The sequence below is a fragment of the Macrotis lagotis genome, chromosome 5 (assembly GCF_037893015.1).
Source record: "Macrotis lagotis isolate mMagLag1 chromosome 5, bilby.v1.9.chrom.fasta, whole genome shotgun sequence".
Lineage (NCBI taxonomy): Eukaryota > Metazoa > Chordata > Mammalia > Peramelemorphia > Peramelidae > Macrotis > Macrotis lagotis.
In genome coordinates, this window is record NC_133662.1 from 272,940,348 (window position 1) to 272,960,951 (window position 20,604).

Sequence of the window (20,604 nt, forward strand, 5' to 3'; positions counted from 1 at the left end):
TTGGCTGTCCATCTACGTCTTCTCTTTCTCCTGTATCTTGGTGGCAAGTCATTTTTGTAAGATTGGGCCCTGCCTCCTGTTTCTTCCACAGTTCAGAGAGGTTGTGGCTTTGCTCAGCTCTGGGGTGGAGCTGTATCCTGGCAGCCCCAACTCTCCTGCTTCACCCTCTCACCAGCTAGCTCCACTTCATTGGAGCAGCTCTCCCGGTGACTCGGACTTGGACCTGGAACTTCCTGGACCACATGTCCAGCTCGGGGAGAGGTCTATATATCAAGAGAAGCCCAGAAGAAGACTTTAGGGGCAAAGCCAAAAATCACCTCCAAGCAAAATAGTGATCCCAAGGAACTTGACCACCTTTCTATCCATGCCCCTTTCTCCTTTCCTAGAGACTTTGGCTCTGCCCTTCCCCACCACATTTATATTTTCTTGGGTTCTTTCACTGAGATGTCAGCCAATAGGGCCACCCCTGCCAGGGCTACTGCTATTTTTGAAGAGGAGGGAGAACTCACTGATGGAAAGGGGAGTGAGGAACTCTAATTATGATGACGTCCTTTAAGTATAGCAAGCTTCTTTGCTCCTACTTCAGCCTAACATTCTCCCAGTCTCCAGGAGTGTTCCCCTGGGACAGCCCTGACCATACTTGTACCAAGCAGGCAGTCTCCCCAACCCACAGTGGCTTCTGAATGGTATTGTGGGCAATCTCATGGGCAGACTTTCTCATTATGGACTTCCCTAGTTCATGACCAACTTGACATGCCTGGAGCATCTGTTTTAAGATATACCCCTGTACCCCCAGAGTCTCTTAGCTTCTCTGGGAATCAAATGAAGACTTGGGGAGAGTCCTCAGTGCTACCAGTTCTTGGAATTCTCAACTGAGTCCTCTCTGCCATCAGTGGGTCATAGTTTCCTGGTCCCAGGAGCTTCATCTTCATCAACTGCCACAAAGTTGTTGGTGCATTTCACACCTCTTCTCTCTAAATGTCACTTGAGTTGGTAACACAGTCCAGGGTCATCAGCTCCAATAATTCAAAGCTCGTGCTGCTCCTGATGACTTACTAAACATAATCCATTGGTTCAACTAACATGGCTTTATAGAAAATCTCTTCAGTGCCAGACCAAGAGAAAGATGAGTCTGTGTCAGGGCAATGTTTGTAAAGGAGATTATTTGTAGGGGAGGGTATGTTTATTATTTTCACGTACAGGTCAAGTTTTAGTAATGTCTCTAGTTTTCTTATTTGGGGGGTGGGCTCAGGAGGGCCAATAGTACCATCTGTATTGGGGTTTTTCTGATCATTCCATCTCTTGCAAATCAGGCCCTCTGAGGTTTCTCATGCCTCTGGTGTGGCACAGTTCCCAAGGCCAGCTCTCTTTCTCACTTCCCCAAGGTATGGGTCTTCTGTCTTCACAGAGGAAGGAGAAGAAGTCATTAGAGAATCCCTGACAGATATCCATTTTCCAGACATCTTAACCTCATCTCTTTAGTGCTTCCTCATTATGGGTATTACAGTGTCTCTCCTGAAATAGAATTCTGTGCATAAACATGAAGTTCTGCCCTTCTCTTCTTGAGGGGCCCATATTCCTTTCAGTGACTCCCACATTTTCTCCTCCTGGCTGGGCTTGCCAAAAACCCTTAGCCACATTTCTCTTCCTGTCTCACAGACGATGCCTCGTCACAGCTTCCTGGTCCTAGCCCTGGTGCTGCTGATTCCACCATCAGGTGAGTTCCTACCAAATTCTTCTTGTATCTTTTGCTTTGCCTTGGGAAGAAGAGGGGCATTCTCAGAGATGGACTGATAGTCAAAGAAGCAGACCAGCTTAGCATATCAGAGGAGATCTTAGCAATAATCTGGTTTACAGCCTGGGAAACAGGATTAGATGGGTTGCATTAAACCCAGTACTCATTGATTTGATTTCATTCTTTTCATTAACAAAAATCCATTTTCTCCCCCTCCCTTCCTCCCTCTCCCCACCAAAAACCCCCCATCAAAACCTTGTAACCACAAACACACCAGAGTCAGCAAATTAAATTCTCAAACTTTCCATATCCCAGGAAGGGACATCTCAAAGCAGGCTTCTCACCTCATCCTGTGTTCCCTGGGATAAGGTCCTTAGCTGGGGGCCAAGGTGTAGGCCCAGGCCCAGGCTCTTGGGTTCCATGTTTGGGTTTGTTGGTTTGGGGAAAGAACAATAATGGCACCATGAGATGCCAGCAAATTTGTTCCAAAGGTCAGTTAGTCATTGAGCTGATGCTGGCCCAGGCCCACCTTGGGGGAAGGAGGCAGACCATGGTGGGATAGAGAAGCCTGCTCAGCTTTAATGCTTTGGTCTTTCTTCCAGTCCTGTCCCAGGAATGTCCCAAGTACAAAATCAACAACTGCCAAGAGTGTATCGCATCAGGGCCAGGTTGTGCCTGGTGTAAGAAGTTGGTAAGATATTCATGTGGACACCAAGGGGAAGGGCAAGGAGAGCTGCAGCTTCTAGCTAAGGGCCAGAACCTTTGGCTGTAAACAGTGAGAAAAAGTTCAAATAAGTCCACTTAGAGGTGATAAGGGTTCAAATGATGACCCCTAAAATGGGGCCATGGGGACATTCCAGGTGCTCTGCACCAAGGAGGCTGGTCTAGGAAACTTGAGACTACCTGGCAGAAGCCCAGCTAAGGAAACAGAGAAGTGAAAGGGCAGCTGCAGAGAGAAATAGAAATAAACCTAATGTTTAGGGCACTGGCTACCCTCCTTTCTGCTATTCATGAGAAGTTTGAGTGAAGAAATAAAGGAAAATCTAGATCTAGATCCAGTGGATCTAGCTGGACACAGAGGGCCAACTTTGGACCCACTGGATTAGTCTTAACCAATACAGAAGGCCAGCTTTGGGCATGGGGCCGATTTTAAATATGAGGGGCGATGTGAGTCTTGGTCACAGAGAGCCAGTCTTAGACATGGAGGGATCAACCTTGGACATAGCAGGCCAGCCTTGAACAAAGACAGCCAGCTTTAGACACATAGGAGTCAATCTTGGATTCAGTGGGGTAGCCTTTGCTGCAATGGACCAAACTTGGAGGCAGAGAGCAACCTCCAGTGCTTCAGTTCATCCCCCTGCCCCAGACTTCAGGACAGCTCTGGGACCTTCTATTACCCTAGACTCAGGCTGCTGGGCTCCAGGTATTAATTGGTTGGTTGGGGTAGAGGATTTGAGGCAGTTAATAGCAATGACCCCACAGTGTCTGGTATTAATCACTGGGGTCCCCGGTCTTCCCTGACCACCTGTATTGTTAATACATCTCTCCTTCTCATCCACTCGATCTGTTCCCAGAATTTTGCTGAAAGAGGAGAGCCCAATTCCATTCGTTGTGATACCAAAAAGCAGCTCCTTCAACGTGGCTGCCAGGAAAGTGAAATCGTGAATCCCCAGAGCCAGACCAACTCCATATCTGATTCACCTAACTCCAAGGCATCCCAGCTGACACCTCAGAACATCCAGCTCCGTCTGCGGCCAGGTAGGACTTGGGTTTGGGGGTGCTTTCAGCCAATCCCTCCAGGGGCCTCCTCTCCATCAGGTGCCCTGGCTTCCCAGAATCCCCCCCAGGCCTGTGGAGTCATCTCCCTGAGCAGGCTAGGCCATGGAGCAGAAGGGCCCAAATTTCTGATTACCTCAATGTCCAAGCTAGAGGCAGAGACTGTCCATATATACCCTGGATCTGGCACAGGCAGGGACTCAGGAAGTATCTAGTCTAGTCCTTCATTTGACATATCAGGAAGATGAGGTCCAGAGAAGGTGACCCAGGGAAGGTCAGAGGTATTTTTGCTTCCAAATCTAAGGAGCTTAAGGAAAGAAGGGAGAGAGGCTTGGTACCTAATTGGGTGGTTGGTGTCCTTCATTCTGAGGAGACCCCACTTTGTTGGAGTAAATGTACAGTGTGTCTGACTGCAACTGAGCTCAGAATCAAAGCTCAGAAGGCTCCATGGCAGGTCAGGCAACAAAAGGCCTTGGAAGCATTATTATCAAATCCCTCAACTTGCACGTCTCATGTTCTGTAGGTGTTTAATAAAGGTTTGTTACTCTTAGGGCTCAGTGGACTGTGGTGTGCCTTTAGGTGAGCCTCTGGTGGAAGGCAGTTCTGGGTCCTGGTTTGGAACAAGGGACCCCACAGGCCTATCCCTGTGTGATTCAGGCCTCAGAAAAGGGAAAAGTCTCCCCATGTGGCCTGTGTGGAGAAGCTGGTCCAAGGAAGCTGAGGGCTGGCCCTGAGGGAGGCTGCTTTCTGCATGCTCACAACAAAGTCTTTGTGCTTTCAGAGCCCAAGGAGTTATGGGGAGAAACAGCAGGCATGCCTTAGAGGAATTCCTGGGCTGGCCTCAGCTCTGGGATGACCCTCCTCCAAGGAGGTCTGCCCCAATCAACCTCATGCTTGTCTTCCCCGGGTAGGTCAGACGGCAGCATTCAACCTCACCTTCAGGCGAGCCAAGGGCTACCCTATCGACTTGTACTACCTCATGGACCTGTCCTATTCCATGTATGACGACCTGATTAACGTGAAGAAACTAGGAGGCGACCTACTGAGGGCACTGAATGAGATCACCGAGTCTGGCCGCATAGGTGTGTGTCTCGGGGTGGGCAGAGGAGCCAGGTTGGAAGAGGCCCCGTCCTTAGTGGCTACACCCACACCAGCCTCAGATCCAAGACTAGGGTTCTTCAGATTTGGAGCTGAGAAGGGTGCTTAGATGAGATCAAGTCCATTGCCCTCAGTTTATAACAAGGCAACAGAGCTACAGAGAAGTCCTGGGGCTTGCCCAGGGTCTGTAGTTGATGAGCTACTCCCTCCCCCTGCCCCCCTGCTGGGGGGGGGTGCCAGCTGACTCAGATTTCTCGCCCTTCTCTGAGTGCTTTTCCATCCTCCTTCTGAGAATCTCCCAGTCTTCCAGGCTTAGGCCATGCTCCACAACCACAAGTGAGGCCAAGCTTCTGGCAAGACTCCAGCCAGTTGAGGACAGGAAGGACCAAGAGTACTGTTTCCTCTGCTCTATCTGTCCCTGACCTGCTCCCTGGAAATGGCACCTGAGCCCTTGACAAGAAAGACTGGCATGGTTACAGAAGCCGATGTCAGGGAAGCTGCGCAGGGTTCACTGACTCCATGAACTCCTCCTTGGTGTGGATTACTCCCTGCTGTCCCTTACATATCCATGATTTTTTAAACTTGGGCCCCTACCAGCCAGAGGACACAAGGGGGTCTATCTACCAGTCAGAGGGGTCCACCCTCCAGTGAAAGGACATGGGGATCCACCCACTAGCCAGAGGATTCTGGGAGTCCATCCACTCAGCCATAGGGCACAAGGGTGTCCACCCTCTAGCCAGAGAGCACAGGAGCCTCTATCCACCCATCCAGAGGGTCTTTTTCTAGAGCCAGATTCCATGAACCTGGATTTTGGGTAGGTTTTCAAAACCACATCTCAATAGAATGGATTCTGTTGGCTATGCTATACATCTTCTTTTCTGCCCTTAGGACCCAACTCTGAGATGCCCCTGGGTCTCAGTAGCTTGACTGCCCAAGCGGCCCAGACCCTCTAAAGGCCAAGTCCCTGCTCTTGGTCTGGAGCTGACATCTGATGTCACTCCTTTGTCTCTTTGCCCAGACCTCTGTCTAATCCTCGGTCTTAGAATCGAGAGCTTCCTTTGAGGCTCCATCATGTACCTCCTCCTCCACATTGCCTTTCCTGATTGCCCTCAGATTATTCTGTGTGCACATTGTATCTCTCTGGTAAAATGTAGACTCCTGGAGGGCAGGAGCACTTTGTCTTTGAGCTCCACAGCCTCAGAGCCTGGCCTAGCCTTGGCTCAGGTGCCAGAAGGTGCTGGAAGCCAGCTGTGCCTCCATCTGGAATTGGGCTCATAGCCCCTCTGCTTTCGTTGCAGGGTTTGGCTCCTTTGTGGACAAAACGGTGCTGCCCTTTGTCAACACCCACCCCGAGAAGCTGAAGCACCCCTGCCCGACCAAGGACACCCAATGTCAGCCTCCCTTTGCCTTCAGACATGTGCTGAAGCTCACTGATAACTCCAACCAGTTTCAGAGTGAGGTCGGGAAGCAGCTAATTTCTGGAAATCTGGATGCTCCTGAAGGGGGCCTAGATGCCATGATGCAGGTGGCCGTTTGCCAGGTAAGCCAGACCAGGGAGTGGCACACCTCGACCTTCCCTCCTGCATTGCTGGGTCCCCGACAGTAGCTTCAAAGCATTGACTTTTGAAAAACTATTGCCTCCCTGCTATTGGACTTGCCACCAAGGGGTTGGAGAAGGGAGGGAAGGATGAGTGGGGAGGGAGAAGCCAGAGGCCCACTGACTGCAATTAAAAAAAGATGGACTGCTGTGGGCCTGGGCAGTTGGGGGATCCTGGGCTCAGCATCTGGCTAGGAGTAGTTCCTGCCAGACAACACGCTGAGTGTGGGGGTGTCAGCTGGACAGATGGGACCTTGGTCCAATCCCAGAATCTCAGGCCCCCAGTGCCTCCTGGCAAGACCAAGGCAACCAAACTCTTGACCACTGCCGCCCTTTCTCAAAGGAAGCCTGTGGCTCAAGTGACTCCTCCAAAGATCACACAGGAAGGACAAGAAAGTCAGAAGATCAAATCTGTGCCTTAGTTTCCTCATTTACAAAATGAAGGAGTTGACCAATATGTATCTCCCTATCTACCCTCTCTGGGGGATGGCAATGGCTCTTTTATCTCCTGCTGCCCTCCTTTCTACCCTGAGCTCCCTCATTTCCAGCACTCTACACCTGCAGGCCCCATCTGGTCCCATGTTTAGAATGAATGTGCTTCCTGAAAGGACAATCTGCTCTAGGTCTCCTGCCCTCTATCCACCAATGTGCACTGATCTGTTGATGGATCCATGGATCCCCTGGCACCATGGTTGACTGGCTTCCCGGTCTCCAGGCACCCACCTTTCCCACATTCTGTCCAGCCCCCACTCTGTCTCTCATTTGCTCCATCTCCCACACTGTGGCCTCCTGCTATTGAGGCTGCAGATGAAATCTCCACTTGTCTCTATAGGCACTGCTCTTCACTTTGGGTCAGACCCTCAGCACCTCCTGGCAAGTGAGTTCATGCCAACAGGACCAGAGGGGCTGATCAAAGCCCCTAAACAGTCCATAAGTCCCATCTTCTTTCCTACCTGGACCTTCAGTCCATAAGCATTTATTGAAGCACCAGACACTGCTCATTTATTGAAGCACCAGACACTGCTAAATTCTGGGGATACAAAGAGACAAACCATACTCCCTGCCCTCCAGGAGCTTTCAAATTAATGCAGGCTAGCTAAGGACAGGAGAAATAGGAAAAAGCCAAGGGGGTGGGCAGCCTTTGTCTTATGAGGGACCAGAAAAATCTTCTCCACTTTGGCTGTCCAAAGGGCCTTCTACCAGCAGGGAAAGGGGGAAATCTTGCTCTGGAGAGGCCCAAACTGACTTCATGCTAGACTGTCTGCTCCCTCGTGCTGGCTGATCAGGGGCCTGAAATGCCTCTATCAGCCCAGAAATCATGGCTTTGGACTTTTTCAGGATGAAATCGGCTGGCGCAACGTGACCCGTCTACTGGTGTATGCCACTGACGATGGTTTCCATTTTGCGGGAGATGGGAAACTTGGTGCCATCCTCACACCAAATGACGGTCGCTGTCACTTGAAAAACAACCTCTATGAGGACAGCAACAAGTTTGTAAGTACTTTGGAGACCATGCCCTCACTCCTTCTTCCTCCTGTGGTCCTGGACTTGACTGAGGGCAGTACATGTGAGCTGGAAAGAAGATGGCACTGTGAGGGCACCATCTTTGAAATATGGCTCTCGAGGAAAGAAGGGTCAATTACAATAGAAATGAGTGCAGTCAAGGTCCAGTCTAGACCAGATCTGTTTTCTGGAGCTCTAGGGGATGGCAATGGCTCTTGTATTTTCTGCTCCTTTCCCTTTTGTTCATACACCATGGGCTCCCTCATCTCCGGCACTCTGCTCCCACAGACCCCATCTGGTCCCACATTCCTTGACAGGGCAGCCTGCCCAGGTTTCAAATAATATATGAGAAAGGGGAATCCAGGCCCAGAACTTGGAGGAGGGCGGTGGAGTCTTTGACACCATCTCGATGTCCTTGGGAAGCCTCAGGATAGACCCCTTCACAGAATCATAGGGTTTTAAAATTCTCAGTCCAAGGAACTGCCATATTTCAGTAAGGAGTTAACAAAAATGGAGTTAGGAATCTCATCAATCCATTACTGTGACAAAAGCAGAAAAGAACAGGGGGAAAAAAAGAAGAGGTCTTGAACCCTCAGCTATTTTCAAAGTTGATTTGCCCAGTAATGAAAGTGTGAATACTTGGCGCACTGGGTTAAAGTCCTACCTGTCATTCTAGTGGCTGGGTGACCCTAGGCCAGTTCAGTCACCTCTCAATATCACAGGCAGGTCTCGAAGATGATAATGTGCACCAGACCAGAGTAGTTTCTCACTTGGACGACATCTGGGCAGCAGGTCATCCCAGGGAATTCAATGGGTCCTTTCTTCTCTAGGCAATGACAGGGGAGGGGAGGCCAGTGAATATCTATGAGTGTGTGAAGACCAAGTCTTTATCTGCAACATGGCCGTGGCCCAGAGTCACCAAGGCCCAGAGTCATCATGATCCAGCTTTCCCAAGGAGAAAGCTGAGAGTTGGGGGCTGGGTAGCTGCCCACCAAGATCCTTACTTACTGCTCTCTCTCTTTCTCTCTCTCTCTTCCCTCACCTACAGGACTACCCCTCTGTGGGACAGCTGGCCCAGAAACTTGCTGAGAACAACATACAACCCATCTTTGCTGTGACCCAAAAAATGGTCTCCACATATGAAGTAAGTGGAGGGGCTGGGGTCTCCCAGCCCTGTCTGGTCTTAGGTGTAAAATGCATCTTGAATCCCTTTGGCCAGTACCAGCATTGAAAGAAGTGAATAAAGGCTCCAAACCAATGGCCTCAGCTGCCATCCTCCATCCCTTCCCCCCAGAGCTGGGTCTGGACCCTACCCTTGCTTTGTCTTACCTGCCCCCTCTACCCACCACCCATGTTGCTGGGCCTTGGGTCAGGAAGACACGGACATAAATCTCACCTCAGACATCTTACTAGTTTGGTGGCCTCTGTTTGCTTCAGTTTCTCCTGTCACACAAAGATGAGAATCATAGGTCCTACTCCCTGGCTTGGGGTGCGAATCCTATAGATAATAGAAATGTTTTGTAAGGTCAGTGCGAACAATCACTGCTGAGAACTGGACTTGTGATTAACAAGTGCCCCCATCTGGGGCAGCTAGGTGGCCCTGGAGTCAGGAGTACCTGGGTTCAAATCTGGTCTCAGACACTTAATAATTACCCAGCTGTGTGGCCTTGGGCAAGCCACTTAACCTCATTTGCCTTGCAAAAACCTAAAAAAAAAACACAAAAAAAACCCAAGTGCTCCCATCTGCGGGCAACCTTCCAGCAGCCCTTCCCCCTACATCCCTGGATCCTTTAGGAACTGCAGCCAGTAACAAAAACCTTCCCATCTAGAACTTTTTTCAATCAACAAACACTGAAAACAGCCCTGGGTCCCAGTTGAGTCTGAGCTGGGCTGACTGAAGGTTGGGCAGGATGTGTCTAAGAGAAGGGGAGGAGGGGCTGTGAGGGGAGGGGTTGCCAGCCACTGACCTTACACTTTAGTTTCCTGTTTCTCTGAGACTCTGGGGGAGACTTTCCCAAGCCCTACCCCAGAGCCCTGCCATGGGCAGTGGACCAAGAGCTGGGTTCAGCTTCAGGCCCATCAGAGAGTAAGGGGGGAGGGAGCTCTGGACTGCTTAGTAGACAATCAGACTTTAGAGTCCTGCTCTCCTAAAAAGTCCTGAGATCATAAGACTAAGCATCCTCAGGGACCCAGGAATTAGAGGGTTATGAATTGAGAGCAGGAATCTCATCTCACAGATGAAGAAACTGAGGTAGGATTTGAACTCAGGTCTTCTTGACTTTCCAACCCAGGATATTATCTCTCCACTGCTCCCTCAGCTGTCACTTATCCCCTTCCCATATTCGACAAATGAGGAAACTGAGATTCAGGGAGGCTGCCTGGGATCTGAGATATAGGAGTGAGATCATCTCATGTGAATGTCCAGCTGGCAGAGGACGCCGCCCCATTGTTCCAGTGAGGGCAGGGTGGCTCAGGGCAGAGAGCTGGACCCTGGGAGGGGTCTTAACCCCAAGAGATCCAAGGGGACAGATGCCCCAAGAGATCCAAGGGGACAGACGCCCCAAGACACTGGTTTCCATTTCTAGTCTTAACTCTTTCCACTGTTCTGGGATGCCCCAGGCCCAGTCAGGATTTCTTAAGCCCTGCTGCAGGGCATGGGCACAAGCTCCATGGCCTTATGGACATCGCCCAGCCAAAAGCCTAGGAAATGTCCCCTGACCAGCCCTTCCCGCTTACCCCAGAAGTCTCTGCCACTTGATCCAAGGTCCAGTGGCACCGGGGGGGAGGGGGGGGGGGGAGGCCGGGACATCCCTGGCTATGCTGCCCTGACTCCACCAAGGTGACACATTGATTTTCTTAACTGCCAGAAACTCACAGAGATCATTCCAAAGTCAGCTGTTGGGGAGCTGTCGACGGACTCCAGTAATGTGGTTCAGCTTATTAAGAATGCTTACAATGTAAGTCAACCTGAGTTCACTGGCCTGGAGGCCCCCATCCCACCCAGGCCCTGCTAATCCCCTAATGGGTCGGGAAGCTTGGCTTCTGCAGACTGGCCCATTCCTTTCTAGCCCCACAAAGCATCATGATAGACCAGCAAGGAAGAGGGGACCAGGGTGCTCCCCAGTGGGCTTGAGAGGATAGCCTGGGGAGTAGCACAGGGTTGGGAATTCCCAGGAGATCCTTGGCCAGCAGAAGGGAGACCTGATAGAGGGTGACAGGGACTGACCTGTTTGATACTCCCTTCCCTGGTGGGGGCTACCATGTGGAGAGCCCCAAGGGTGAGAAGGGTTTCCCCAGAAAGTTAGATTTTTAGGGTGTGCAAGGCTGAGAAAGACCCTGGCTCCATTCCTTTACTGCTAGAGAGAGCATAGACCTGGGGCCAGGGACACTAGGCCAGCCACATCCAAAGCCAATGTTGTTCTCTCAGCTGAAAATTCATTCTCTGTCACCAGAAATTGTCCTCAAGGGTCTTTGTGGATCATAGTATCATCCCAGACATTCTGAAGGTCACCTATGACTCCTTCTGCAGCAATGGCCAGTCAAGTGTGGACCAACCCAGAGGAGATTGTAACGGGGTCCAGATCAACGTGCCGGTATGAGAGTCCCTCATTTAGGACCGTCTCCTGTGTTTCTAGACAGATCCAGCCATCTTTGGGACAGTTTGGGGAAGGAAAAAGAGATGCAATTCTGTCTCTTTGGACAAAAGAGAGAAACTGAGGCCCAATGAAACAGCGGGGGGGGGGGGGGGACTGGGAGAGCAGTGGGTCCCTAGCCCAGGTGGTTCCACTGATCCACCAATGCCAACTCTTGTTGACCTGTTTCCTTGACTCCCAAGATCTCAGGCTTGGAAGGCACCTCAGAGATGATGATAATTGACCAACAGCCTCTATTCTGGGCCCTCACAGTCCCCTTTGTGTGGTGTGGGAGGCTGCAACAGAGAGAGCTGAAGTGACTCCCCAGGTTCCTACTGGTGTCTGATGGGAGGTCAGGGGTTCCAGACCCCAGGCACTTTGACACCTAGCTTTATGTGTGATCCTGAGTGAGAATCTTATATACACCACACCTTGTGGCGTGAAGCCTCTGAGAAAGGGGACTATCCTCCCTCAAGCCACAGCCCAACTTCCCCCTGGTTCTGCCTTCAGGACCAAACCAGACAAGCTTAAGACCATTTTGGCCCCACAGAGCTGCCTTTCTTTGTTAAAAAAAAAAAAAAAAATGTCCATTTTTGTATCAACTTCCACCCCAGAGAACTTTGCTATCCTAAGTTGTCTTTCTGGAGCATGTCCCCCATCCTTCCTCTCTCAGGCACTGAACCCCCAGGTTCCACGTCTCTGGCCAGGGCCTCCATTGCATCCCTCTTCTGACTCCCTGAGGGTCCCCTGAGTTCTGAATAGTTCTGGGAGAGAAGAAGTCACTTCTCCTAGTGGTTTGCTGGTGAAGGCGAGGGGGAGTTGGGTGATCTACCCTCCACACAGGCGGGATGTCCTTCCTTTGTGAAGTGAGCACCCCAACTCTCCAGTTCTCCTGATTTGGCCTCGCTGAGCATCCTGAAGGAAGTCCTGGGTTTGGGGAAGGGCCCCCCTCCTCCCCTTCCTTGTGCAGTGACCAGGCAGATTTGTTGCAAGGCTTGCCCCACCCCCCAGGAGGAGGGGGCAAGTAGGAGGAAGAGAAACTGAATGCTAGTTCTTTTTTTTATTTTCAATTTAATTTACAGGAGAAAAAACAAACAAGGAAACTAGAGGTAGAAATGAGGATCTGCTCCTCAGTTAGACAGATGGGGTGTCCCTAAGCCCCCCCCGGGGGGACATATGACATCCATCCCATGGCTCAAGCCAGACCAGGAGACATCCAAATGACCATGGCTTCCCTGGCCCCTCCCCGTCTATCCCTGGGTTCAGGGCTAACACTCCCCCCACGTTCTGTCCCTCTCAGATCACCTTCCAGGTGAAAGTGACAGCCTCCGAGTGCGTCAAGGAGCATGCTTTCACCATCCGGGCCCTGGGCTTCACGGACACAGTGACGGTCCAGGTGCTCCCACTCTGCCAGTGTGACTGTGAAGGAGAGAGGCTCGGCCGGCAGCACTGTGACAACAAGGGCTTTGTGGAGTGTGGCATCTGCAGGTGAGTCGGAGCCCACAGCCTGTGCCTCGTGGACGCAGGAGCACACACAATATGCCTAGACACATGTGTCTTCCTGCATGTGTTCGCATGTGCACACATGTGCCTCGACGTTCCTGGGCCAGGGAGGGGGGTCACTGAGGTTGAACATGAAGGTCCTGGAGTAGAAAACTCTTGGATTTGCCTCAGCCTGTAATTATCCTTTCACTTCTGGGGCCATTCTTCCAGTAACAGGGCTAGAATGTTCTTACCTAGAGGTAGGCAACTGACTGCTCCCTTCTAGCCCTGAGCACCCAGTGGCACTCCACTTGACGTCTGGGCTCAGAAGTCCAGGCTCCAATCCCAGGTCTGTCATTAACAGCTGAGGGACCTTTGGGCGAGGAGGGGAACTGAGGACCTCTCAGGCCCCTCCTTCTAATGACTCAGTTGGGCCCCTGGACCAGAAAAGCATCCCCCACGGTGGGGTCACTGCTCCAAGCTCCCAGGCTGATGTCCCTACCCGAGTCTAGGAATGGATGGCCAAAGAGATGAGGTAGGGGACCGCCGAAAGGCCCGTTGGGATGGAAAGTGCAGAGATGCCCCAGGAGGTCAGACAAAGGAGTCCAGAAGCCCGAAGGGGCTCCTGGGAAGGAAGGGTTCCCGTGGGTTCACCTTGCCAGGGACAGGGAGGGCAGGGTCTGAGCTGTCTAGTCCAACCCAGGCTCCCCGGGTCACCTGGGATAAGTCTGTGGGTTCTGGGCAGCCACCAAAGAGGGGCCCACACACGCTGAGACTCCTCTTCACCCCTCCCCCTCCCCAGATGTGACCAAGGTTACACTGGCAAGTCCTGTGAGTGCCAGAGCCAGGGCAAGAGCAACCAGGAGCTGGAAGTGAGCTGTCGGAAGGACAACAGCTCGGTCCTGTGCTCCGGCCTGGGAGAGTGCCTTTGTGGCTCCTGCACCTGCTATGTCAGCGACATCCCCAAGAAGCAGATCTACGGCAAGTTCTGCGAGTGTGACAATGTCAACTGTGAGCGGTACGAAGGCCAGGTCTGCGGTGGCCCAGGTGAGTAGCCATCCTCAGGCATGGCCCGCTGGAGAGACCCTGGCCGAGTCACTGAACCCGCTCCCCTCAGGCTCCTCAGCCCCTCCCTCCCAGGGCTCTGGTGGGGAGCAGATGCCATGGCTTAGTGCAGAGCCCAGCCCTGAGTGGAGCTTGGGGAGTGCTTGCCCTTCTCTCCCTCCTCCCTCCCCCTTCCTTCCCTCTTGCGAAAAGTCTCCCTGGCTGTATAGTGCAGAGCCCCCTCCCTCTCCAAACCAGCTCTCAGTGAGGGCCCAGGAATTAGGGGTAGGTCTCTTACTGCTGCTTTCTGCCCAGTGGGAGGAGGTGGGGGGAGGGAATGCAGGGCAGTGACAGGTGGGTCCTGCCTCTCAGAGCGTGGCGACTGTGACTGCGGCACCTGCCAGTGTAAGGATAAGTATGAGGGCTCAGCGTGCCAGTGTGAGAAGTCCACCAGGGGCTGCCTCAATGCCAGGGGCTCGGAGTGCAACGGGCGAGGCCACTGCGAGTGCAATGTGTGCAAGTGTGACCCAGGCTACCAGGGCCCGCTCTGCTTCGAGTGCCCGGGCTGTCCGTCCCCCTGCAGCCAATACGTGTGAGTGAGGGACAGGGTGAGGATTGGCTGGGGAGTGGGGGCCCCCTGGGCCGGGGTCTGAGGGCTTCTGGGGGACCTCAGCCTTGGCCAGCCTTGTCTGGCCCTGACACACATCTCTTGGCAGAGAGGCTCCCTCCAGGTGGGTGCAAATCTCCCTGGGCTATCGGCTGGCCCCCCAGATGGACCAGTGAGACCACAACCACCGATGCCCGCTTCCTCCCCTGCTCCCTGCTTTTCTCTAGCTTTTGTGCAGAGTGCTTGAAATTCCAGACGGGCCCCTTTGCCAAGAACTGCAGCCTGGCGTGTTCCGGTCTGACGCCGACATTGACTGAACCTTCCAATAGCCGACCGTGCAAGGAGCGGGATTCCACCGGCTGCTGGGTGACCTACTTCCTAAGCCAACAGGAAGGGCGACAGAAGTACCATATCTTTGTGGAGGAGAAGCAAGGCAAGGGCCCCCCCCAATCAGGAGGGCTCAGGGGTCTGGGTTCCAGGCTTCTGCCAAGTGGGGGAGGCAAGGCTAGGAGGAAGTACAGGCTCCCTTTGATCCTGGGAAAGTGCCATGGCGGTCTCACCCGAAGGGACAGAACAGGGGACCCTGAGGGAGCCGGGGTGGGGGCAGGCCTGAGGCTTGCCCCCCCTTCACCCCTGGCCCTTTGAATCCACAGACTGTGTGGCAGGGCCCAACATCTCTGCCATCGTGGGGGGCACTGTGATTGGCGTGGTGCTCATCGGGGTGCTGCTGCTAGCCATCTGGAAGGTCCTGACACATTTCAGCGACCTCCGCGAATACAAGCGGTTTGAGAAGGAGAAACTCAAGTCCCAGTGGAACAATGTGAGTGGTCCCCTCACCTCACCCTCAAGGTCCACCCCGTCCCAGCAGGCAGGGAGGGAGGAGCTCACAACTCAACCTGACTCTTAAGGGAGCCTCAATGGTCAAGACTCCAGTGTTAGCATCTGGAACCTGGGGCCCAATCTAGTTCCCTAGGCAGCTCTTTAAGCAGACCCTCAAATGGAGAGAGGGGCTGACAGATTCCTGGAGGTCACAGCACCTCTTCAAATCCAGAAGTCCAATCAAGACAGTTTGAACAGGAAGAGAGGCCAAAGAGGGGAGATCTGGGCAGGCTTTCCTGGAGGAGGTGGCCATGAGGAGGGCATCCCAGGCAGGGGGGACAGCCAGGACAAAGGGGAGCAGCTGGAGAGAAATGCCAGGATAGCAGATTTGGCAGGGCAGAATGCAGGTATGGAGGTGAAGAGATGGATCAGAAGAGTTTCTGGGCCATCCTGGAGAGTCCCTGAAGCTTCTGGAGCAGGAAAGTGGACTGGATTTGGGGTGCTTCATGGGGCACAATGAATCAGCCACTGGCTGGAAATGAGGGCCTCCCTAGATGGAGAATGGCTATGTGCCTCATGGAGAGGACAGGCCAGGCCTGGGAGAGAAGTGTTGCTGATAAAACTTCGACAATAGACTATGTAGGGGAGAGGGGGTGAGAGACAAGAATTGAAGAGATCGCTCTCTGCATCTTGGGGGAGCCGAGAGAGAGAGAGGATGGCGGTGCTGGAATGAAGCATCACTTTCCAGGGGCATCTGAGGCTTCCATGTTGGCCAGGCTGTCAGCAAAGACCAGAGAAGGGAGGCCTGGAGACAGCTACCATGGGGAACATTAACAAGTCTGAGTTTTGTTCCTTAACCAAAATTAGCTTCTTCTCATTCTGCCCCACCCCCCATTGGGAAGGAAAGAAAAATGAGCAGCATGTTTGGAGCCCCAGGTAGAGCCCAGGAAGGACTGTATTACTGCATTGGTGCAGGAGTGGGCAGAAGCAACCAGAGGATACCTGGCACTAACCAGAGGGGGGTGGGCTGGGACTGGAGAAAGGGAGTAGTCATCAGTGCCACAAGCTGCAGGGGGCAAAGAGCTGGCAAGAGACTTGGGAACTTGGAGAACCTGATCCTAGGGTTGGAAGGCAAGGAGAAAGGAGCAGGCTGTGAGATGCTGGAAGCCAGAATTGACCCAGGAAGAGAGGTAGAAGGTAGGCCATCTCAGGAAGGGTTTCTTGGTAGATAGAGACATGAGCATGTTTATAGGCAGCAGAACAAGAGGTCCTGGTTTAGAAGATATTGGAGAAGCCTCTAGAGGAGATGAGAGAGGCTGGGATTCAGGGGCAAGAAAAAGAGGGGCTGCCTCTGGTCCCCCCACCCACCCAGAGTGCCATCCTTTAGAACAGAAGGAAAAAGCCAATCTAACAAAACTAGCCCACCCATGGGAAAAGTTTGCCATTCTATGAGGGTTTCATCCCCATGGCCTCCACCTCTGGCAAGAAAGTGGTGGGAAGGGAAAGAGAGGTGCTCCATACCCCCTCTTGTGTCCCAGGCCTACTCCAAAACAGTCTAACTTTGGTTCTTCTGGGAGCCAGGAAACAACCAAGTCATTTTTCTGAGTGTTTGCCCAGCCTTATCAGTCCTGCATTTATGGTCTTTTCCCAGGACAATCCCCTTTTCAAGAGTGCGACGACAACAGTCATGAATCCCAAATTTACAGAGAACTAGGTGTCTGCCATGACCGCTACAAAGCCTCAGAGCTCCAGTCCAGTTGCCTGCTGCAATGCCCAAGTCCTTCCACCCCTGGAGAGTCCTCAGTGCCACTGCTGGGCAAGGATCCTGGGCCTTGGGTGGACCGAGGAAGGTGCCTCTCACAGTGGCCACTAATGCCCCTCAAGCTCCTCCTCTGTTCTTCTGACCCTCCTGAAAGCCTGGCCTGTTCAAGGAGCTGCCTGGCATCTCCAGCAGGTCCTGCTTTCAAGAGTCCTTTTTTCCACCTTCCCTGAGGACGTTCGTGCTGAGTTGGACGATTCTGAACCTGAGAACCACTTGGAGCATTTTGTTGCATCGCTACCTTGCCAATAGGAAAGTGTTTGCTGGCTCTTTCTACAGCTTTGCAGTTCAGCCCCTGGGTCTGATAGATGTTCACGCTCCTTCTTCCAGCACTTGTGGGGTCCCTCCACTCACCCTCCATTCCATGCTGAATCTGCACAAAAGAGAGGGAGGAAAAAGGGGGTTTCCATCTCCATGTTCTCCCTGGTTCCTGCTAACCACTAAGGAGGATTTGAGCTGGTGTGAGGTTTGAAAATCATGAGACATAATGACCAAGAAGGTATAGGCTGTTGGGGCTACAAAATGGCTAGGCAGATAAGTGGAAAGATGGTTGGCAGAGTGGATGGTAGGACGAATGGAAGGACAAATGGATGAAAGGATGAGTGGGTGGATGGACTTATACTTTGAAATCTGTCAAGAGCTGAGAAAGGGTTGTTATCACCATCTTGTAGCAGTGTGTGTGTGTGTGTGTGTGTGTGTGTGTGTGTGTGTGTGTGTGTGCGCGTGCGCGCACGTGTGTGCAGGGGGAGTACACATTCCTCTGGTCTCCTTTTTGTCCATCAGACTCCCAAGATGCCTCTCTAGCTGGCATCTGTCACTCTGCTGTTAGTTTTATAGGCAAACTTTGGCTAGATATTCCCCAAGACTCCTCAGGCTCCAAGTGTGGAATCTGGCTCTGCAGGCTGGGAGCAGATCTGGGGGTCAGGTCTCCCCATCCCCACAAAGCAGATACCCAAATGAGTGCAAGTATACCCTGATTTGAGTTCATTGTGCTTCTATTTTATTAAAATGTCCACGGATTGATTGGTTTCCAATTTCTTCTTTCAAACAGCAATTAACTTTAAGAGACAAGTAGAAAGGAAGGCCAGCTCCATCCTATTACACATTTAACTCAGAGAAGTCGACGCCTAGCTCATTCATCTCTTCTCAGATGGCCCTGTTCCTGAAGAGCTACTTCCCTTTCTCTTGCCCTGGGCCTTGTCCCACCCAATAGGTTTCTGGGAACCAATGGGGATGAGTGTGCCCCAGGACCCTGGACTGCCTGGCCACTTCCCTTTTAAAAAAATTTTATTTAAGACAATAGGGTTAACTGACTTGCCCGAGATCACACAGCTAGGCAATTATGGTCTGAGACATATTTGAACTCCTTTCCTCCTGACTCCAGGGCCAGTGCTCTAGCCACTGTACCACCTAGCTGATCCTACCACTCCTTTTTTGTAAGAGAAGGGTTTGGGTCTTCCTCTGGGTCTTCCTCTGGCTGGCCCCCTCCCAGCCAGAACTACATTGTCCAAAAGACTTGTACTTAAGGGCTTGTGATCTATTAGTAAACCAAGAACTCACAGGGGCCACACTCTGGCTTCAAGGTCAGAACAGGGCGTTCTCCCTGAGATCCCTCCTCCATGCAGGATCTGATAGGAATGAGCCATCACATGAGCTCAGGGTTGGTGCTTTGGGCTCCCACGGCTTTTCTCTCTCTACACCATCAAGAGAAGGGCTTGATGCAGAGCTTTCATTCCTGCTTCTTGTCAGTGAAAGTCAAAATCCAGAAAGTGGACGGCAAGGGTCTTTCATTGCATGAGGAACATTATTGGCTTCCCAAAGCTCCTCTCCTTTGCCAGATGGCTTTATGAAATGTCTGCCACTCAATGGGCCTAATGAGCACACATCTGGGGGTGGAACACACCAGAGGCTAGCTGCTCACACTGATCAGGTCCCATAGAGGTATGATGAGGGAAGAGATGGTCCACTGAGAGTTGGTGGAACTGGGGCAGGTCTGGAGGCCCATCCTGCCCTTGTACCTCCACTTCACCCTCTCCGATCTGTTTGGAACAGGGCTGAGACTTGGGAAAGAACTGGGCATAGCATGGACTGGGCTGGCCAGGTCCATCTTGGGGCACCAGCAAAGGGTATCCTGTAAAGCTAGCATCCCTAAGCCATGATTTCTGCCCCTTCCTCCCTCAGGAAGGGTCTACTTCCCAGACAGCCTTAATGCAGAGGGAGAACCAAGGGACAGGCTCTAGGCCTGTGTCCCCCTCTCAGCTTCTGCCCAGGTTCTCCCCTGGGGATATGAGGGAATAAGACTGAGATGATGTCAAAGGCTGCCTTTCTTGGAACAATAAAATTCCTCTCCAGGCTACACTGAATGTCTTTACTCAATTCTTGCTTCCTGCCCAGTAAGCAGAACTGGTGACCTCCCCAGCAGTCTGAACAGATCCCACATTAGGTCAAACCATGCTCTTCCTGCTTTGTCTGGGCCAAGACATTTTCTGAGACAGCTGGGGAAGGGGCCTTCCTGCCTTCAACAAGCTTGTCTAATAGTGTATGACAATGCCTTAGATCAAGGAGACCAGAGATGGCAGTGGAGGCTGACTGGGGTGGGGAACCCACAAAGCCTTGGCTGGTCTCTCAGATCCCGTGGGAGATGGCACTGGTGGGAGGTTTGGGGCAAGGGACTTTTAGTCTGGACCTCAGTTTCCCCAACCATAAAAGGATTTGACCTCCCTGAGGCCCTTCCCAAATTTGTCCAGCATCCCAAATGCATCCACACAAATTTTTTTTTAATTTATTTAAGGCAATGGGGTTAAGTGACTTGCCCAAGGTCACATAGCTAGGCAATTATTAAGTGTCTGAGGCCTGATTTGAACTCAGGTTCTGACTCCAGGGAAGATGCTCTATCCACTGCACCACCTAGCTGCCCCCAACACAAAGTTTTGAAGTACCCCAAAGATTGGTGTCAAAGTTGTCCTCATCTATTGAGTTATTTTCTGGACCCTGAGATCTTAGCACACCCCAAGCTTCAGAACTCTATCTTACCACCTGGAGGTCTGGTTCTGATTGGTTCAGTCCCTCTGGCCAGAGTTGGGAGCAGTTGTGCGCCTGTGAGCTCTTGGGCCAGGAAAGGGAGGCTCAAGAGCCCTGGTTCTCATCTAGACCAACCCAGTCATTCTTCAGGGGCAAGGTCCTTGGGCATCCTTCCAGCTGGTGCCAATGTAATTCTGTGACCCAAAATAACCACTCTGCCAAGTCTCCCCTTCTTGGGATACTGAGGCCCGATCTCAATAGGGAAACTGTGATAGATTTGCTCACCTGTCATTGCTCCTGAAACCAGAAATCTGAACCTAGAGACTTTCATTCTTCAGCCTCAATTATATATATACAATATTTAAGGAAATGATTCTTTGCGGTAAGCAAAAGGTTAGAACATAGTTCTACTATCTTGAATGCCCCTTCTCTCAGTTCCGAGGATCTGGACTTAGTGGGGAGGCCCCGGGA

At 52.1% G+C, this 20,604-nt stretch overlaps 1 protein-coding gene across 3 annotated transcripts in view; it reads left to right on the plus strand.

Moving 5' to 3' along the window:
- The window catches only part of ITGB2 (integrin subunit beta 2), a 34,988-nt gene extending 16,856 nt beyond the window's left edge, over window positions 1-18,132 (plus strand). For all 3 annotated transcript variants that reach the window (XM_074189948.1, XM_074189946.1, XM_074189947.1), the window contains exons 2-16: window positions 1,660-1,717; window positions 2,338-2,426; window positions 3,310-3,493; window positions 4,423-4,593; window positions 5,908-6,149; window positions 7,545-7,700; window positions 8,758-8,853; window positions 10,577-10,666; window positions 11,162-11,302; window positions 12,642-12,829; window positions 13,626-13,870; window positions 14,240-14,459; window positions 14,702-14,907; window positions 15,128-15,294; window positions 16,945-18,132. In XM_074189948.1, the coding sequence (XP_074046049.1) occupies window positions 1,663-1,717; window positions 2,338-2,426; window positions 3,310-3,493; window positions 4,423-4,593; window positions 5,908-6,149; window positions 7,545-7,700; window positions 8,758-8,853; window positions 10,577-10,666; window positions 11,162-11,302; window positions 12,642-12,829; window positions 13,626-13,870; window positions 14,240-14,459; window positions 14,702-14,907; window positions 15,128-15,294; window positions 16,945-17,007 (2,313 nt within the window). In that variant the 5' untranslated portion in view covers window positions 1,660-1,662 and the 3' untranslated portion in view covers window positions 17,008-18,132. The remainder of the gene's footprint in view (window positions 1-1,659; window positions 1,718-2,337; window positions 2,427-3,309; window positions 3,494-4,422; window positions 4,594-5,907; window positions 6,150-7,544; window positions 7,701-8,757; window positions 8,854-10,576; window positions 10,667-11,161; window positions 11,303-12,641; window positions 12,830-13,625; window positions 13,871-14,239; window positions 14,460-14,701; window positions 14,908-15,127; window positions 15,295-16,944) is intronic.
- The last annotated feature ends 2,472 nt before the right edge of the window (window positions 18,133-20,604 follow it).